The 19,934-nt window shown below is 41.3% G+C and overlaps 1 protein-coding gene across 2 annotated transcripts in view; it reads right to left on the bottom strand.

Moving 5' to 3' along the window:
- LOC120915267 (carbonic anhydrase-related protein 10-like) overlaps positions 1–19,934 on the bottom strand; it is a 519,204-nt gene that overhangs the window by 71,793 nt on the left and 427,477 nt on the right. For both annotated transcript variants that reach the window (XM_040325646.1, XM_040325644.1), the window contains one exon: positions 3,288–3,360. In XM_040325646.1, coding sequence (XP_040181580.1) covers positions 3,288–3,360 — 73 coding nt within the window. The remainder of the gene's footprint in view (positions 1–3,287; positions 3,361–19,934) is intronic.

Genomic DNA, 19,934 nt, shown 5'->3' with positions numbered 1-19,934 from the left:
ACAAGTGCACTGCAAATGCACTTGGAAGTGCAGTCGCTGTAGATCTGAGGGGAAGATCTGAAATGAGGGGAAGCTCTGCTGATTTTATCATTTAATTATGTGCAAGCTACAATGCTATTTTTTTTTCTTGCATGTCCCCCTCAGATCTACAGCGTCTGCACTTCCAAGTGCACTTGCAGTGCACTTGTAGGTCAAAGTAGATTTTTCTTTAGTAAAACCCCCCCCCCAAGACTCTATAGTGCAGAGTAGTGTTCTTTAACATCACTATAAACAAGCAAGAATGACAATTACTGACACCAAACAGAAAGTTACAGTGCCTGTATAGTGGTTTGGTACATATTTTATTTCTTTCTTTATTATGGTTAGGTATGCAAATTACATATTTTAAAAATATATTTGATCCAACCAGCACAAAGAGCTTCAGACTCATTTTTATGTATTGAAGTGTTATCTCCAAATGGCCTATTTAACAAAACAAATGTTCATATTGATCAGTATCTGAAGCCACAATTGACATACAGAACCAAATGAGTCATTATGAGGACTCATTTCTTATTTGACAGCTTTTTTTTTTTTTTAAATAACACACATGTTATACTTACCTCCACTGTGCAGCTCGTTTTGCACAGAGTGTCCCTGAATCCTGCCTTCTGGGGTCCCTCGGTGGCTGTCTCGGCTCCTCCTCGCAAAAGCTTTCCACCTTCATGCGAGCGAGCTCGCATGGTGGAAAGCTTTTGCGGGCGCGCTCCCGTGATACAGCGGCAGGCATAGCCGCCTACTGTATCACTCGGCCCCGCCCCCGGCGCACGCGTCATCGGATGTGATTGACAGCAGCGCCAGCCAATGGCTGCGCTGATATCAATCTGTCCAGCCTAGCCAATCAACGGCCAGCCTGGAAACCGAAGAGGATCACGAGGACGCGCGCGGGACTTTCGAGGGGTGAGGTAAGTAAAACAGGGGTGAGGGGGGGGGCCGGTACTGTCGGATCTTTTTTCACCTTAATGCATAGGATGCATAGGTGAAAAAACATTTACCTTTACAACCCCTTTAAGCCTAGTACACATGGGCCAAATTACGGGCGGCATCGGCCGGTTCAATATAACTTGTGTACCGGAGTTTGGCCAGCTTCTGTCAAAGCCAATTGGTTCCCGGCCGCCCCCCTGTCAGAACACAATATAATAGCAGGGGAGATTGCTGTGCTAACATCGGATAATTAGTACATCAGCTCCTCCTAAACTGTCAGTTTTTTTCTCGTTCAGCCCTGCAGGCAACATTCTGCTGTGCTACCTAATCCATAGTATGATTGGAATCCTTTGGTGTGCATTACATGTCTATTTCTAAAACAAAGATTGTAAAACATAAATATAAATTAAAAAAACAACATAAATTTAATTCTCCAAAAAACATTAAAATTTCCCTTTACAAATACAATGTTTACTACTTTAGGTTCCTATTGCAGTTTACTGCTCTTACAATGCTCTGCTAATGCTGTGTCCAGTATCCTATGCAAAATAAATACAATTTTAATAGTAAGGCCGACCCTTTTGCTATAAAATGCCCTCATTAACCGAAAATGTTCATGGCAGTTAATAAGTATATTGTTATTTACCTCCAATTATTACTTTATTGTGAGAGTCAGCATACAGGCTTATACATACTGGGTATGGATGTGTTAATTGGGCAGTGTTCCAGCTACACTCCAAATGCACACGCTTAGCAGTGGGAACCCACTGGGAGAAGCAGTGTAAATTAATGGGCAGGCACAGGCTAAATGTTAAATGAAAGATTCAGCTTTTAACATGGAATGTGGATTTGAGCATTAAGCATAGGAACTTCTTATGCCACGTACGCACGAACAGATTTTCTGTTGGAAAAAAATCGGATGTTTTTTCCGACGGAATTCCGCTCAAGCGTGGCTTGCATACACACGGTCACACCAAATTTCGACCGGCAAGAACGCGGTGACGTACAACACTGCGACGAGCCGAGAAAAATGAAGTTTAATGCTTCCGAGCATGCGTCAAACTATTTCCGAGCATTCGTGTTTTTTTTTCCCGTTGGAATTCCATACAGACGAACGGATATTTTTCCGTCTGAAAAATAGAGAACATGTTTTCTATCTAAGTCCGTTGGAATTTCCGACGGGGTAGACACACGGTCGGAATATCCGTTAAAAAGCTCCCATCGGACTTTAGGCGTTGCCATGTGTGGGTCACTTAGTGGGCACTGGAATTAGGTCTACATTTCTCCTCTTTTAGGAAAATTATATACAAAAGAAAAAATGATTTGTGCATTTTTATGTTTCATTACAATAATCTGCAGTCAACAACATGGCTACTACAGATTTGGATTCTGAAAAAAATAAATCTGTTCTGATTCTCACTTGCTAAAAGCTGGTCTTATTATCATCCATTCAACAACAAACTCCATTAATTTATGCTACAGGCTCCCCCCACAAGTTAAGCCCTGTACACACGATCGGTTTGTCAGATGAAAACAGACCGATGGACTGTTTTCATCGGACAAACCAATCGTGTGTGGGCCCCATCGGTTTGTTTTCCATCGGTGAAAAAAACTAGAACATATTTTAAATTTTTCCTATGGATAAAAAAAGGATAGAAAAAAACGATCGTCTGTGTGAAAGTCTATTGGTCAAAAATCCATGCATGCTCAGAATCAAGTCGACGCATGCTCGGAAGCATTGAACTTCATTTTTCTCAGCACATCGTAGTGTTTTACATCACACGTTTTGGCACGGTCGGATTTTTGACTGATGGTGTGTAGGCAAGACTGATGAAAGTCAGCTTCATCGGATATCCGACGAAAAAATCCATCGGATTCGATTCCATCAGATATCTGATCATGTGTACAGGGCTTTACAGTTTACTGACAGCAGAAGAACAAGCCTAGCTAAACAATAAGATAGATAAAAGGGAGATTGTATACTTAACACAATTTAGGATGCAGTAAAGAACAATACACGCATCTATTCATACTATAATAACACTTGGCAATCTACTGCTTCATTGTTCATGTTTTCATGCTGTTTTTACACACCCTTTAAGCCTGTCCTGCTCATTATTACCCTTCTGCGCCCACTGTATTCTCAGACCATTCCAGTGATTTTGTTAAACAGAATTAGATTATCAATCTGCTGTATGATCAGGTCAAATTTCCACCGCAGACTTGATAACATATTACACATTTCATTTTGATCATATTTCTGCTCCAGTGCCTGCAAGTTAAAAGGATATTGCGTTACCCCATGGGATCTTCAGAATCCTTACTTCTAAAAGATATCCTTGTGATGGTTTCTCTGTTCAACATCCTGTTGAGAAATGGATTGGAGTTTTCCGCCACCTTCAAAGAAGGAGACCCCAGAATTAGTATTGGTAATGCAGTGAGAATAAAACATATATATTTTTTTCTTTTACTACAAATATATTCTGATGTAAAAATTGTGAGTTGAACTCATACATGATTCATTATGCAAATGCAGAAGTCTCTGCAGTTATGTTTTATTTTGATAGTGTTGCTTTAATGTACTATGTGCAATAAGATTGGAAATGAAAAAAAGAAATTACTACAAATGTGCTGAATTCGTATAAGTATTCATTATTTTGTCATCTTAGCTCTCTGAGATGCAGTTATCACCTAAATCTCAAGATGCAAACAGGAATCTGATTAAATATCTGTTTCCTAAAATATGTTTTCCCACTCACAGTTCTTCCCTAGTACTAAGTTGCCAAGATAAACTGCACACAAGTCATAATGAGAACTGAAGGGAATTTTCACCAATAAAAGGGAACTTTTACATGTAGTAATTCAGCAATGAAGTGACTTGTTTCTGTCAGTGTCTGAATTAACGTAATTCAAAATAAAAATGTCTGTAAAGCCAATTTTTTAGATTAGAGTAGGGAGTGGCTGAAACTCCTATCACGTATTTGTTGTTGCCTGTGTTGCCTGAGGGAAGAGGTGAAACAGAAATACGATCTGCAGAAAATTAAAAATGGTTGGTTTTCCCATCACTTTCCTACTCGGTAGTCATCAGAAATAAAAGAGGGGTTAATCTCCCTAGCAGAGATGCAGACAGCAATAAAAACGTAATACTTTGTGAAACAAACAAAAAACAAAAAAGTTTCAAAAGTAAAATGCTGGCGATACATGGATTAAAATTTGTCAGGTTCAGCACGGACCAATCAAACTTCAATACATACAGTATAAGGCTGTTCCTGTTCGGGAGAAGTTGATTTAGGGTCCTTTCACACGTGCGGACCGTTTTTTAGATCAGTTTTTTATCATCAGTTGATCCGTTTTTCATCCATTTTTGATCCGTTTTACATCCGTTTTTCATCAGTTGTCATCCGTTTTTCATCCGTTTTTCATCCATTTTTTCAAGCGTTTTTTCATCCGTTTTTTTTTTTGTTAGAACTTTTTTTTATTACATATTTTGATGAAAAACGGTTGTTAGCGGATTGGATGTTAAACGGAGACGGATGTTAACGGACGTTAGCGGATGCTCATCCGCTAACGTACGCTATCCCATTGGAAAGCATTGCAGTCCGTAAACGGACGTATGAAAAAAATGGACGAACGGTCCGCACGTGTGAAAGGACCCTTAGTCACCAACTCCTCTCGAATGGGAATGTTGGAAAATTTGTGTGCTCTCTGGGCTGAAGCCAATAAGGATAAGGGCTTTTTCTGTAAATTCAGGAAATGCCTCTTGATCTTGGCAGAAATGTAGTGTCCTTGTCATTTCCTATAGGCTTGTCCTTCTTTATATCCATCAATCCACCATATAATGGAGGTGAACACAGACATATTTGAAATCCAGGTTGTATGACAAAGATAGCTCCCTCAATAGATACAATGAAGAAATAGGTGGATATAAAGTGTGTTATTTGCATGATTACTAGGTGAAATGAAAAAAAAATCCCAAACAGTGATGGCTGCCATCTCATCTAAGAACTGGTAAACTGCAATATATTATATATGATATTTCTTGTTTTTATGTTTCAAAAGACTTTAGGGGTAAGTGAACATAACACTAAGTTTCTTTCCAGGGTCTGCGTTTTAGAATATTCAGTGCATTTATTACTCTATTGAAGATCTGCATGTAGCCTAAGCCAGCTAAGACAGCCTCCCCTAGTGGTGAGGATAAAACTTTAACCTACATGTTACCATCACTTCCAGTATGTCGTTAGACTACTTTCTGCTAAAGAGATATTTCCTTATTGGGCTGTTAAAGTGGTTGTTACCCCTTATGGAAATATCTCCTTAACCTACATGGTTAAGGAGATATTTTCCAAAAAAGGAGCACTGATGTCTACGGCGCATGCGCACCATAGACAACGGCGTGGGCACACTGAGCATGTCGTTAGTGAAGGTAAACGTGCCGTCACTAGCGGCTCCCACATCATCGCTGCTCTGGCCAGTCACAGTGACGGAGCAGTGATACCTAGAACTCACTACGGGAGAGATGGTGGCAGTGGAGGAGGTGATCGAGGAACGCTTTGGGGGCTTCGATCTCAGGTAAGTAATTCATAATGAGCTAGTATGCTATGCATACTAGCTCATTATGCATTTCTCTTGTAGGGTTTTTTTTCCAGATTTTTTTTAAGAGGGTTTACTTCCTCTTTAGGGGATGTCAGAAACAAAGTCACATAACTAATGTTTACTTTGAGAGCCCTTTCTTCACAATAATAGCACCAGGAATCTGCTTACAGGGTCCCTCTGTAATACCGAGGACTTTGGGACAGCAGGGCACAAGGTTTATGGTACATTTCAGGAGAATGGGAGCCAATTACCCCATTTCCAAGAACAATATAGTGCTAAGCACCTTTTTTCTCCTCTCCAATCACTTTCACTCATTATCCTAGCCTATAAGGCTATGTTTAAAATTGTGGTTAAGGGAGGCGACAAAAATGCGCAGTTGAGACATGTTTTTCCGCCTGCCAACCACTCCCCCTTAAGCTTTAATAGGTAGCAGATGGGGGTGTTAACATACCACAGTCACGATTCTTTGGCGCCTTTGGCAAAGTTCACCTAACATGTACCAATGTGTGGCTGGATGCAGGCTCGCCAAACTCTATACATTCAAGCAAATGGAGAAGCACCACAAAGGCATGCATGCAACGGCGATCTGTCAGTTTTTTATTTTGTTCAGCCTACTAGGTTGGATGAAAAAAAAATGTGTGTGTGTACCCAACTTAACTATACCCAAGATATTTATTATTTATTCATTTATCTTATTATCTCTTTTTCAAAGCAACATTCTTTTAAGGATTCCCAACTCCACCCAGTTGACATAGTTCATTTTTTCAAAGTCATATTAGGAAACGAAGGGTATACTTATCAAGAGATAATGTATGCCAGTAGGTAAATGCTTGATTTAATAAAATGTACTTTTGGTTCTTGACACTGCATGAATACAGACTAGTGCAATGTGACCCCCACCATGAAGAAAATATAGAAATATACAGGATTGTCCTAAGGTTATGGCTCTAGTGGTTGTGAACTTGTGCTGTGTGCAAGCAAATTAAAGGACAGCATATTGATAACCAATATAACTGGTACTGGATTATATGTGCCCAACAAAGCGACACTGAGCCCCAAGAGACAGTAAAAATGTCAGATTCAGAGTTAATTTTAACAATGACTTTATCTTTGTTAGTTGTTGACAGTATGTTTCTTTCCCCTTCATTGAAGAATTTTGCTATCAATTTGTTGAACTATAATTATTTTGGAATTGTATTTACACTTTTTGAATATCCTGAATATATTGAATGATTTTCTACATATTTAACAATTCCTATAGCCTGCATGTGCTAATCTAGAGTTAGTAGAGGTTTCGTCTGTGTGCATTCGCGATTTTAAGTTTCGTGCAATTTTGTTCGTTTCTGAACGTCCGTTTGTCAAGCAGACATGTTGCGCAATGGGGTTGTGCTAACTTGACCCACAAAAAAATATAGAAATATGTTTGATTTATATAACCAAAATACACTAATCCAAAGTAAAAACATTTTTTTTTACTCCGTCAGTATCACCAGCAAAGCAGCTTTTAGTATTATCACATTATAAAGAAGAAGAGAATGTGCGCTGCTTTTCTTGATTTCAGAACTTGCCACGTCACGAATGTGCTCTTTCAAATACGAACGATAGTTTTACCAGACAAAACGCTTCCGGCTGGTCTTTGCTTCTGAGCATGCGCATTTGTACTTTGCACAAAAGTCAGATTGCTTGCTGTACACAGGGTCGGACTAGGCACCATCGGACCCTTGTTGACTTAAAGTTTGTCCGTTTGCAGACCGAACTTTTTGTCCGATGAAATCCAAAAAAGTTTGTCCGATGGAGCGTACACACGGTCAGACTATTTTGAAAACTTGCTCATTTTGAAGTTTGTTGGTAAAAAGTCCGACCGTGTGTATGGGCCTTTACAGAGATAATGCATAGGTCAAAGACAGAACCCTTTGCTTAACCAGTTCCCGACCCCCGCATGTACATATACGTCCACAATATGGCACGTACAGGCACATGGGCGTACACGTACGTCCTCGCCTATTAGCGGGTGGGGGGTCCGATCGGGACCCCCCCCGCTACATGCGGAGGTCGGGTCCGCTCGGGGAGCGATCCGGGACCACGGCGCGGCTATTTGTTTATAGCCGCTCCGTCGCGATCGCTCCCCGGAGCTGAAGAACGGGGAGAGCCGTGTGTAAACACGGCTTCCCCGTCCTTCACTATGGCGGCGCATCGATCGCGTCATTCCCTTTATAGGGAAGACACGATCGATGACGTCATTCCTACAGCCACACCCCCAAACAGTTGTAAACACATACTAGGTGCACCCTAACTCCTACAGCGCCACCTGTGGTTAACTCCCAAACTGCAACTGTCATTTTCACAATAAAGAATGCAATTTAAATGCATTTTTTGCTGTGAAAATGACAATGGTCCCAAAAATGTGTCAAAATTGTCCGAAGTGTCCGCCATAATGTCGCAGTCACGAAAAAAATTGCTGATCGCCGCCATAAGTAGTAAAAAAAAAAAAATTAATAAAAATGCAATAAAACTATCCCCTATTTTGTAAACACTATAAATTTTGCGCAAACCAATCGATAAACGCTTATTGCAATTTTTTTTACTAAAAATAGGTAGAAGAATACGTATCGGCCTAAACTGAGGAAAAAAAATGTTTTTATATATGTTTTTGGGGGATATTTATTACAGCAAAAAGTAAAAAATATTGCATTTTTTTCAAAATTGTCGCTCTATTTTTGTTTATAGCGCAAAAACTAAAAACCGCAGATGTGATCAAATACCACCAAAAGAAAGCTCTATTTGTGGGGGGAAAAAGGACACCAATTTTGTTTGGGAGCCACGTCGCACGACCGCGCAATTGTCTGTTAAAGCGACGCAGTCCCGAACTGTAAAAACACCTTGGGTCTTTAGGCTGCATATTGGTCCGGGGCTTAACTGGTTAATCTCCATGAGATTGTCAATCGGAAAAGTCATAAGACGTATACATTAGTGAGAAGTTGACCAGTTGTCATTATTCAAAAGAGAAAAAGCAGAAAGCAGAAAAGAAGAGAAAGGGAAAGGGGGATCATGACCACACCACAGAGGACCATGAAGGCGGATCCAGACTTTGAAATATCTCCAGGGCACCCACCTGTTTCTTAACTATTCTTCAGAGTTGTAAATATTGTCTGTCAGTTCTTCCAAATGATGGATATACTTTGCCCCTGCAAAGTGGGAATGTATGCCTTCATCGAGTTAAGTAACTGCTTGGTAAGGGATTTCTTATGCCGCATACACACGACCGTTTTTCATGATGTGAAAAATGTCATTAAAAACGATTGTGTGTGTTCTCCAGAGCATTAAGGATGAGCCGAACACCCCCTGGTTCGGTTCGCACCAGAACTTGTGAATGGGCAAAACATTTTTTGAATACGCGAACACCGGTAAAGTCTATGGGACACGAACATGTAAAATCAAAAGTTCTAATTTTTAAGGCTTATATGCATGCTTTTGTCATAAAAAGTGTTTGGGGACCCGGGGTCCTGCCTCAGGGGACATGTATCAATGCAAAAACAAGTTTTAAAAACTACAGTTTTTTCGGGAGCAGTGATTTTAATAATGCTTAAAGTGAAACAATAAAAATCAACTATTCCTTTAAATATTGTGCCTGGGGGGTGTCTATAGTATGCCTGTACAATGGCACATTTTCACGTGTTTAGAACAGTCCTGCAGCAAAATGGCATGTCTAAAGTATGAAAAGTCATTTAATACTGATTGCAGCTGTAATGAATTGTCGGTCTCGGCACTATAGATAAAACTCATTGAAAAAAATGGCTTTTTGGGTCTGGTATGAATATTAAGGGGAACCCCAAACCAAAATTAGAAAAAAAATCTCACAAGGAAATTTGCTCAGAAATTCTCTTTTAAACTCAGTCCTAGATATGTGGGGAGGATTCATAAACTCAGTGCAACTCCACGCTCACTGCCAATGCAACATTTGTTCATGCCGGATGCTTTGCCCTTTTCTAGTGAGCTTTCCAGCCTTCCTGCCTGTATCCAGTGCCTGTGTGATTTGCATGTACCAACTGCAGCCTTTGTTCTGGTTTTCCTTGTCTGCTGCCTTCCCTGACTTCCAACTTATATCTTGTTATACATGTCTGCTACCTGCCCTCACCTCTGACTTGTATCCGGGTTATTCGAGTCCACTGCCTGCCCTGACCTCTGGCCTGTATTCTGCCCAGTATCCAGCCATCTATGCCATTTCCTTGGTGGATGCCATGTCTTCTGCTCTTGTGTTACTGTCTTCAAACTTCTTGCATAGAGAAATCCATCTACGGCTGTGCTCTGTTCGAGTGTGTTCCACTCTCCTAAGAACCTGCTGCCACTTTACACATCTTGTATACATCTACATTAGATACCCTATACAGTATAGTAAAAGGGATCATGTTATTGAAGACGTCATTCAGTTGCCAGTGAAGGCACTGCCATGACACCTTTTTTAGTAACAGGCATTTGTTTAAACTGCTCTCCAGCATTTACCAGCACAAGATTTTTGAGTTAGGTGGTACCATATGCTCCTCTTGTCTAATTCTCCAAGTGCAAGCTGAGAAGACTGAACCGGAATGCATCCATCAGAGAAGTGAGGAGGACAATATTTGTATTCTTTCCAACTGTTCCATTGCTCACAGTGCTGATCTTCTCTGTATTCATAGGACACAGCTGCATAAAGATTCTTGGGCATTCAGCATTTCCAGGAATGTCTGATACCTGGTTTCTCTCTGTTATCGTATAACAAGTCAAGAACTGATTTTACAGGCACCTGCAATTAGCTGAAGATTTGTGGACTCATCCAACACTTCATGAATGTCACACTGTGTCCTGTACTGAAGCTACAGTTAAGGCGGGAGGGAGGAACTACAAAGAACAAAGGTAAACCAGGTATCAGACACTCTAAACTGGTGGATGCATTCCTTCTCAGTCTTCTCAGCTTGCACTTGGAGGATTAGACAGCAGCCACTCAGCAGGGATGGAAGCATCAGCTTTATAAAGATCCCCAGCTTTGTGGCAGGTGTGTGTGTTTATGTTGTGTCCTCAATAAAATAAGTGCTTTCCTTGCTTTTTCAATTTCCTTGCTTTAGATACGGATTGCTTTACAGACCTTGTTGGCAATATTGGGTATAGCAGCTGAACCTGTCTTATTAGTGCAGAAGAAGATTTCCTTTCTCTGTTACCATGAGTTGGCCAAGCTTTTGGCAGAGGAGAGCTTCACATGCACAGTACACTTAAACTTATTCTCACATAGGTATAATACAGGCACGTGGTGCAAACCCTTTTAACATAGAAGGATGCCTTCACATTGCACAGACTTGTCCTGTATTTTACACAGGGACTAAGTATGCCACCAGGAATGACAACACCAGTGCTGAAAAGATAAGAGTAGATCACTGAAGAGCTACAGGAGAATTATCTCTGCTATCTTGAATGCTGGTTTTGGGGTTCTGCAGGGCTCCCTTCTTAGAAGCTGTAGGGGGCCTTGTTGCATGTGAAGAAATGGGATATTGTCAACTGTCAGGCCTGAGTAGATCCTACACCTCAGCGTACCTTTCCATCATGTTCACCAACCAAAGATTTGGGGTCTCTAAGCCTGCACTCACCAATTGCAACAACACACTTTTCTGCACTTGCCAACATTACAACAACACACTTTTCTGCACTCGCCAACATTACAACAACACACTTTTCTGCACTCGCCAACATTATAACACCACATCACCACACCAACATTGCAATAATGCACATTTTTTGCAATAAATAGATCCCCTGCAGAAACCTTGATGAACTCAGAGGTAATAGGATGTAAACAGATGTGTGTCCATTTACATTTGCCTGCCCATGTGGATCTTCGGTTTATATCTGACTGAAAAACTGACACTGATGTAAAAGGTCCTTAATCTCAAAAGAATGTATTTTGTCCTCTAAGTAAATACTAATGTGTTTTGTATATAACAGTTTTGTTCCTTCATTTGTTGGGTGACTGGCTTTGGGATCTAATATCACATCTTCATCCTTTATAAAGGTAGCTTTCCTTGGCCACCATTGTCAGTTATCTCCATGACTAGTGTACGTTTGATACATGCCAGTAGCCATTTTGCTTCTTTGTTGAATTTTTTATGATAGTTTGTGATATGATTAATACAAATTATGACTGCTATTCACACTATGTGGATTTGTCTGTAGTTGTTTGTTTAGCTTTGGCAAATGGTAATGGTTATACATTCTGGCCAAGGTATGTACTACATGCATTATAGTTCCTAATTTTAACTTGGCTGAAATATTATAGAAGCCTTTTATTGAAATCAAATGCACTGAATCTTAGATACATGGGGGCAGATCCACAGACCGAGTACGCCGGCGTATCTACTGATACGCCGGCGTACTTTCAAATTACCCGCGTCGTATCTTTGGTTTGAATCTTAAAAATCTGGGTTAGATCCGACAGGTATACGTCCTCGTACGCCTTTCGGATCTAAGATGCAATACTTCGGCGTCCGCTGGGTGGCGTTCACGTCGTTTTCCGTGTCGGGTATGTAAATTAGCTATTTCCGTCGATCCACGAACGTACGAGCGGCCGGCGCATTTTTTTTACGGAGTCTCTAGTCGGCTTTTTCCGGTGTATAGTTAAAGCTGGTATTTTGCGGCGTATAGTTAGACTTGCCATGTTAAGTATGGCCGTCGTTCCCGCGTCGAAATTTGAATTATATTTTTGCGTAAGTCGTCCTTGAATCGGGATGGACGTAATTCACGTCTAAGTTACAAAAAATTACGTTGTTGCGACGTCATTTAGCGCAATACACGGCGGGAAATTTAGAAACGGAGCATGCGCAGTTCATTCGGCGCGGGGACGCGCTTCATTTAAATGAAACACGCCCCTAATCGCCGATTTGATTTCCGACGCCAGAGATACACTACGCCGCCGTAACTTACGGCGCAAAATCTTTAAGGATTCGAAATTACGCCAGGTAAGGTACGGCGGCGTAGCGTATCTCTGATACGCTGCGCCGATCTATTTCTATGTGGATCTGGCCCTAGGTTGGTAAAAAAAAAAAACGCATCTTTTACTTAAAAAATATCAACATGGGATGTGTCTGTTTTAAAATATAGAAGACATATCTGAGTAGTGCACTTGTTAAGTACTTGGCTTGTTCTAGGTTTGGTTCACAGAAAGGGCACTATCTGCAAAGAATTGTATGCTCATGTGTTTAGAATGGTATCTTCTGGATACTCCAATGTTGCCACAAAATATAATAAAATTGCTATATTAACTGACATCTATCTAAGATAGCCTTAATCTATGTGAATATGGATGTGACAAATTAACTAGCTTCTTTAAAGGAACTCGTGTGAATTATTTGGTGTTCTCTGTAAAATGGGAGTCCTCTGCAAATGTAGCCAGGTGCTGGGCAACATCACTATGGAGAAGGAGACATCAGGTTAATGTATTAAAGGAAAATGCACACTCTGCAAGTGTGGTTGCTTCAGAGCTTGGTAAATGAGCAGAAGCTCTGCTGACCTCCATCATCCTATCATGTGCAAGAAAAAATGCTGTTTTTTTTTATTTTCCTTGCACGTGATTGGGTATTCTTAGCAAAGTGAAGCTTTACCTAATTTACTACGCTCTGGAGAAACCTCACTTTTCAAAGTGCAAAGTCTATTGACTCTATTGACAACCCAAATTGTCTTTTATTCTTCTTTCCCTCCACTAAGATACTGATGTTATGCTGTACCATTATCCTCAGGCCAGCAGGGGAAAAACTAAATCCAAGCAAGCCCATAGATTTCTATGCAGAGCACTGAGAATACTGGAAGTTGTAGTTTGAAATGGCAGCCATGTAATGGGAGAAATGGACTTCTTACAATACAAATCTTAATAAGCAGAGACTGAGTGCTGAGACTATACCATATTTATACTGTAAAATAGAGCAGAAGTAGGATGCTACTACCCAATATGATCAGAAAATTGCTTAGAACTACCTGGGTGCGGAAAGGCAGGCGCACAGCTGCAGTAACAATCATGAGAAAAAATGGTCCACAAATCCTTGCTTGCTCTTTAAAATGTTCGAAATGTATTGATTCTTCATAAAAGACACAGACAGCAAATATAAACTACAATACTACACTACAACAAGTAAACAAGGCCCGCAAGGCTGAAACGCATTTACATCTGCTGTCTGTGTCTTTTGTGGAGAATCAATAAATTTAGAATATTTTAAAGAGGAACTGCAGTCTGCTCACATAATTTGTAATAAAAACATCTTTACAATTCTGAAGCTTCCCTTCAACCACTTTGCATATTATTTTATATATACTGTGATTCTGTATTTGCCAAATATGCTGCAGAAATCTCCCTCCACTGAGTCTGGCTGCACCATTTTAACTATGGGCAGCTGGAGCTGCTGCCTGTTCACTTCATGGATTTACACAGACACACAGAAGCACACCTCCAGCTCCACAGCTCTCACAGGCCCTCTTATGACTCATCCCCCTCCCTTCCTGGCAAACTCTCACAAGAGTGAGAGCGAGAGCTGTGCATGATGTCATAAGCCTAGGCTTTTTACCAGACAAGAAACAGGAAGTGGCCTGTATAATGTATTTACTGGTAGAAAAAAAATGTTTTCCTATACAAAGTTAAAACTACAAGGGCAGAAGATTTAATAGATGGAAAGTTGAAAGAATTACTCGAGGTCCGCTTTAAAGAGCAAGCAAGGAGTTGTGGACCATCTTTTCTCATATATATATATATATATATATATATATATATACTGTATCTATACTTCATACAGGTTAATTGGGACTGCTGCTAAGGCTACTTTCACACTGAGGCGTTTTACAGGAGCTATAGCGCTAAAAAAAGGAGCCTGCAAAGCACCAGTAAAGCGCCTCTCCTGTCACTCCAGTATGAAAGCCGAGGGCTTTCACAATTGAGTGGTGCATTTGTGGGACATTAAAAAAAGTCCTGAAAGCAGAAATCAATAGGCAGCACCACTGAAGCACCTGCAAAGCGATGCCCCTGCGCCTCAGTGTGAAAGTGCCCTAAGTGCAAAGACGCTCTTAAAGGGTCCCGACAATAGGCAGCAAAAAACATCTCAAAGGACTGTCCCTCCTGTGCTGATTTTTCTGCAACCTCCTTTTATTCCCCTGCACCCCACCGCTAACATTCTTCTTTTATTTTGTATAGTGCATACCCAATCAGTTGTGATCCAGGCCACCATCACCTAGCCCCACTGGCAAAACTGAAGGAAACTGCCAAGGCATTTGCCATCTCACTCAGTTCCAGTGATGGTCAACCACAAGAAGGGGGTCCCCACTGTCCTTCCAACCAACTGCCACAGGAAAATTACAGAGAAAGTGGTAAGCGGTCACAGACCCTCAGTTAAGCTGAACCCTTGTAGATGTTGTCAGTTCACCTTTGCAAATAACCTGCTGATATAGATCCTACACCCACTGTAATGCAAATTGCTCTTATTATCCTAGACTAGGCCCAATGCAGCCAAGTGATGAATGAATGAATGAAAAACTTATAAAGCGCGGCGCATGCGAACTGAATCGCTTCTGGGCGCTAGTTGTTCGTGTCTCATGACATCAAAAGAGCAGAGTTTTGATCTGTCTTCTGAAAGTCAGGTGGTTTTCCTCCAACCGAATGCTGGTTGGTAAAGCGTTCCATAGTCTAGGACCCTGAAAAGCAAACCTTCTTTCTCCTTTGGACTTATATTTGGTTTTTGGTACCCTGACCAGATTTTGGTCGGTGGATCGCAGAACGCGATTCGAATTGTGAGGTTCTATCTTGTCGCAAAGATATTGCGGAGCCTTCCCATGGATGCACTTATGTGTCAGGCAGAGTGCTTTAAATGCAATTCTGTCTTTTACTGGCAGCCAGTGAAGGGTTCTCAACGAAGGTGAGATTGATTCCCATTTTTTTTTTCCCAGTCACAAGTCTGGCGGCCGTATTCTGAACGACTTGCAGACGGGAGATTTGGTACTTTGGGAGTCCGAGGTACAGGGCGTTAGCATAGTCCAGTCTGGAATTCACGATTGTTCCCACCACGACTGCTACGTCTTCTTTGGGGATAAATGGAATAAGTCTGCGTAGTAGGCGCAACAGATGGTGCGCTCCGCTGACTACTGACCCTATTTGTGCGTCCATTGTCATGTAGGTGTCGAAGATGACCCCGAGACTTTTGACTTTGGAGCTAGGGGTGATGATTTGGCCCAGAATGGGCGGGGGTGTCCAGGTTGTTGCCAGTTGACTCTTTCGGCTGGCGTGAAACATAAGGAGTTCTGTTTTTGAACTATTGAGTTTAAGATAACTCTTTGTCATCCAGTTTTCTATCAAAGAGAGACATTTCTCTAAACTGGGATGATGATCCTTTTTGTTGCAGATGCGAAAATACAGTTGCGTATCGTCTGCATAAGAGTGATAGAGTAGTTCTTGGCTACTGATAATATCAAAGAGAGGGCGAAGATAGATGTTGAAAAGCACCAGTGACAGGGGGGATCCTTGGGGGACTCCACATGACACCGTGCGCTTTTCCGACGTGAAAGAACCCAATTTAACTGTTTGTGATCGGTTTTCAAGAAAGGAAGAAAACCATGGTAAATCACCTTCTGCGACTTCTGCTACCTTGGCTAGTCGCATCAGTAACAGTTTGTGGTCTACCGTGTCAAAGGCTGCGCTTAGGTCCAGCAGAACCAGGAGACAAGATTCTCCTTCGTCTGCGGCCTCGAGGGCATCATCCCTAGTGTTGCTCACGAATATTCGCATTGCGAATATTCGACTCGAATATAGCATATTCGAGAAATCGCGCTATATTTCGAATTTCGCGGTGAATATTCGCAATTCCGAATATTCACATTTTTTCAATTTGATTTTTAAAACAGATCACATCCTATCGACGTCTAAAAGCATTGCTGGTATGATTAGAGACCCTGGGCCGAGTAGCTAAGCTGAGGCGATCCTTTTATGTTGCCAAATTGAAAAAAAAAAAAATTGCGATTTTTCGCTATTGCGAATGCGAAAATGATTGCGAATTTTCGATAACTGTGGTAGGAGAACTCTGATTGTCTCTGATGCAAAAGGGGGGGGGGCTTTGTGTATGTGTATGTTATGAATATTTGTATGTTTGATATTATTATTTTTTGTAAGAAGGAAAAAATTGCGCATACCTTAAAAAAGGGGAGAATACAGCAGCAACTCAAAAATGTTATACAACATAAATTAATACAAGACAGAAAATGGAGTCGCTCTACAAGAATAAAAAATATGTCTAGTGACAAGACATGTGGGCAAATTATAAAATAAGCAAGCGCAAATAACTTGTGAAATACACAGTGAAACAAATATATAAAGAAATATAGTCCCAATGATAGAAAAATAATCTTTCATAAAAATGTCTTTGATATGTGAAGTGAAAAAAAGTCCAAAGCATGCAGCATGAACGTGTTCAATCTTCAAGGTGTTTGATTGACAAATGGCTGTGACAGATGGATAGAGTAAAGAATCACCACCAATGCAAAACACTTTTTATTTTGTATTGTAAAATATCACGAATATTCTGAGCCAATCAGAGTGCTCCTTCCGCATTTGCCGAATATTCGCAATTATTTTGTATTGTAAAATATCAAGAATATTCTGAGCCAATCAGAGTGCTCCTTCTGCATTTGCCGAATATTCGCAATTATTTTGTATTGTAAAATATCAAGAATATTCTGAGCCAATCAGAGTGCTCCTTCTGCATTTGCCGAATATTCGCAATTATTTTGTATTGTAAAATATCACGAATATTCTGAGCCAATCAGAGTGCTCCTACAGCATTTGTCGAAATTGCGCAATAAATATCGCATTCGCATGTTGCGATATTTCGATAAAATATCACGAATATTCTGAGCCAATCAGAGCGCTCCTCCAGCATTTGTCGAAATTGCGCAATAAATATCGCATTCGCATGTTGCGATATTTCGATAAAATATCACGAATATTCTGAGCCAATCAGAGCGCTCCTCCAGCATTTCTCGAAATTGCGCAATAAATATTGCATTCGCATGTTGCGATATTTCGATAAAATATCACGAATATTCTGAGCCAATCAGAGTGCTCCTACCGCAGTTATCAAAAAATCGCAATTATTTTCGCATTCGCAATAGTGAAAAATCGCAATCATTTAATTTCGATAAAATATCACGAATATTCGAATTTAGCGAATATATCTCGAATATTCGAATATATATTCGAGATATATCGCGAAATCGAATATGGCATATTCTGCTCAACACTAATCATCCCATATTTTGAGTAAGGCCGTTTCTGTCCCGTGTCCGGGACGGAAGCCTGATTGTAATGGATCCAGTAGATTGTGGGTATCTAGATGCTGTTGCAGCTGTTGTACCACTACTTTCTCCATTATCTTGGAGAGAACATTTAGGCCTGTTATGGGACGGCGGTGAGTTGGGTCCTTGGGATCCAGGTTAGGTTTTTTCAAGATGGGCTGGATTGTGCCCTCTTTCAACAGGGATGGCACTGTGCCTTCCTTAAATGACTGGTTTATAAGCTGTGTGATGGGTGGTGCCAGGATGTCGGCACATTCCTTCAGCAGTTTGGTGGGGATGATATCATTGGGCGATGTGCTGTTCCGCAAAGCACCAATGATATTTTTTGTGGTATCGATGGAGATCGGTTCCAGAGTGAACTTTGTTGATTGTAGAGCGTTTCTGTGGGTGTTTTGTGGTTGATTGACGGTGGGGTTGAGGGGGGTATTGTTTTGCAAGATGCTTTCCCGTATTCTTTCAATTTTGTTGATGAAGAAATCCGATAGTTCATTACAGAACTCTTGGGTGTCTGAGTTGGGGACTTCAAGACATCCTGGATTCATGGTCTGGGTGACCATCTTGAAGAGTTCGCGGGGGCGGTTTAGGGCGCTGTTAATCGCCATCGAAAAATGATGTTTCTTGGCTTTGAAGATTTCTTTATGATATCGTGTTGTTATTGCCTTGTAGATGATGAGGTTATCCTCTGCAGGGCTTTTTTTCCAGGCGGCTTCCGCCCTTCTGCGCTCTTGCTTCAGAAGAACCAGCCAGACTTTCTTTTTCGGATGCAGGCTTTGCGTTTCGGTGCTACTAAATCGGCTGACTGTAGCAGGGCTGCGTTTATGGCATCCAGTGTATCTGCGGCTGTTTGATGTGGATGGATTGTTTTGATTCTGTTTCCCAAGGTAGATTTAAAGAGTTCCGAATGGAGCTTCTTCTGAGATCTAGCCCAGTGTATTGTCACCGGCTTGGGTGCTTTTATCACTGGGGGAATTTTGGAGATTATGAAATTAATTGCATGGTGGTCTGTCCATGGCAATGGTTCATTTCTAAAATGCTTATTTTCAGATTTTGTCTGAAAATTAGGTCGAGTGTGTGACCTGAAGCATGTGTTGGCCCGCATATAAGTTGCTGTAGCCCTAATCCCTCCAGGTGATTGATGCAGGCGTCCGCAATGGGATCCTGTGCGGAGTTGGCCCACAGATTAAAGTCCCCGAGCAGCAAAAGGTGTTTGCTGTTAAGGGTATAAGTGCATATAAACTCCGTTAAAGATGGCAAAAACTGCGATTTTGGCCCAGGTGGCCTATAGCAGAGGAGAATGTGAACAGTCTCCTGGGGGGAAGTTTGAAGTTGAAGAGTAAGGGTTTCCATGAATGGAAGAGGATTTTGAAGGGCTGGCTTAGTGATTGTAATGTGATTCTTGTGGATCACCGCCAGGCCTCCTCCTCTTTGCCCTATTCTGTTTTCCGTTATAATGCGATAGTTTTCTGGCACCAATTCTCCGAGAATGGTGTTGCAGTCGTCTGAGAGCCAGCTTTCTGTAATAAAGAGGCAGTCTAGATCGTTTTGTAGTAAGAAATCGTGGATTTCTAATCAGTGTTTTACTGCCGATCTTGTGTTGATCAAAGCACATGAAATGTGCTTGAGCTGGGTTAAATAGTTAACATTTTTGATGGTCGATCGTCGATCGAATCTCAAAAGTTGCTCTATTTTTAAGGCCTTTTTGGTGATGGCTGGTAATGCTGTTGCGAATTGTCTCAGACCCCGAATAGAGTCCGCAGAGTATCGCAGATTAGCCATTGTCGCCAGTCACATTGTCGTCAGTCTTTCCTAATTGCGGCGGCCGCGAATGAGGCCTGGTCTGACGCGGATGCGGGAAGAGCCACGAGACGCCGGACGTGATGGGTGGAAGACTGTCCAAGTGAGCCGTCACTCGTTGAGTCTTCTCTCCCCGATTGGTCCAGAGGAAGGCGAAAAACCCCAGGCGTGCTGTGCCAATCTGCAGCGATCGGGGGAAAAAATTCCTTCCTGACCCCTTAACAGCGATCGGTGCAACCCTG

This window comes from Rana temporaria, chromosome 10, assembly GCF_905171775.1.
Source record: "Rana temporaria chromosome 10, aRanTem1.1, whole genome shotgun sequence".
In the NCBI taxonomy this organism is placed as follows: domain Eukaryota; kingdom Metazoa; phylum Chordata; class Amphibia; order Anura; family Ranidae; genus Rana; species Rana temporaria.
Note: the sequence above shows the minus strand (reverse complement) of the source record. Positions and strands in the feature narration are given on the sequence as shown.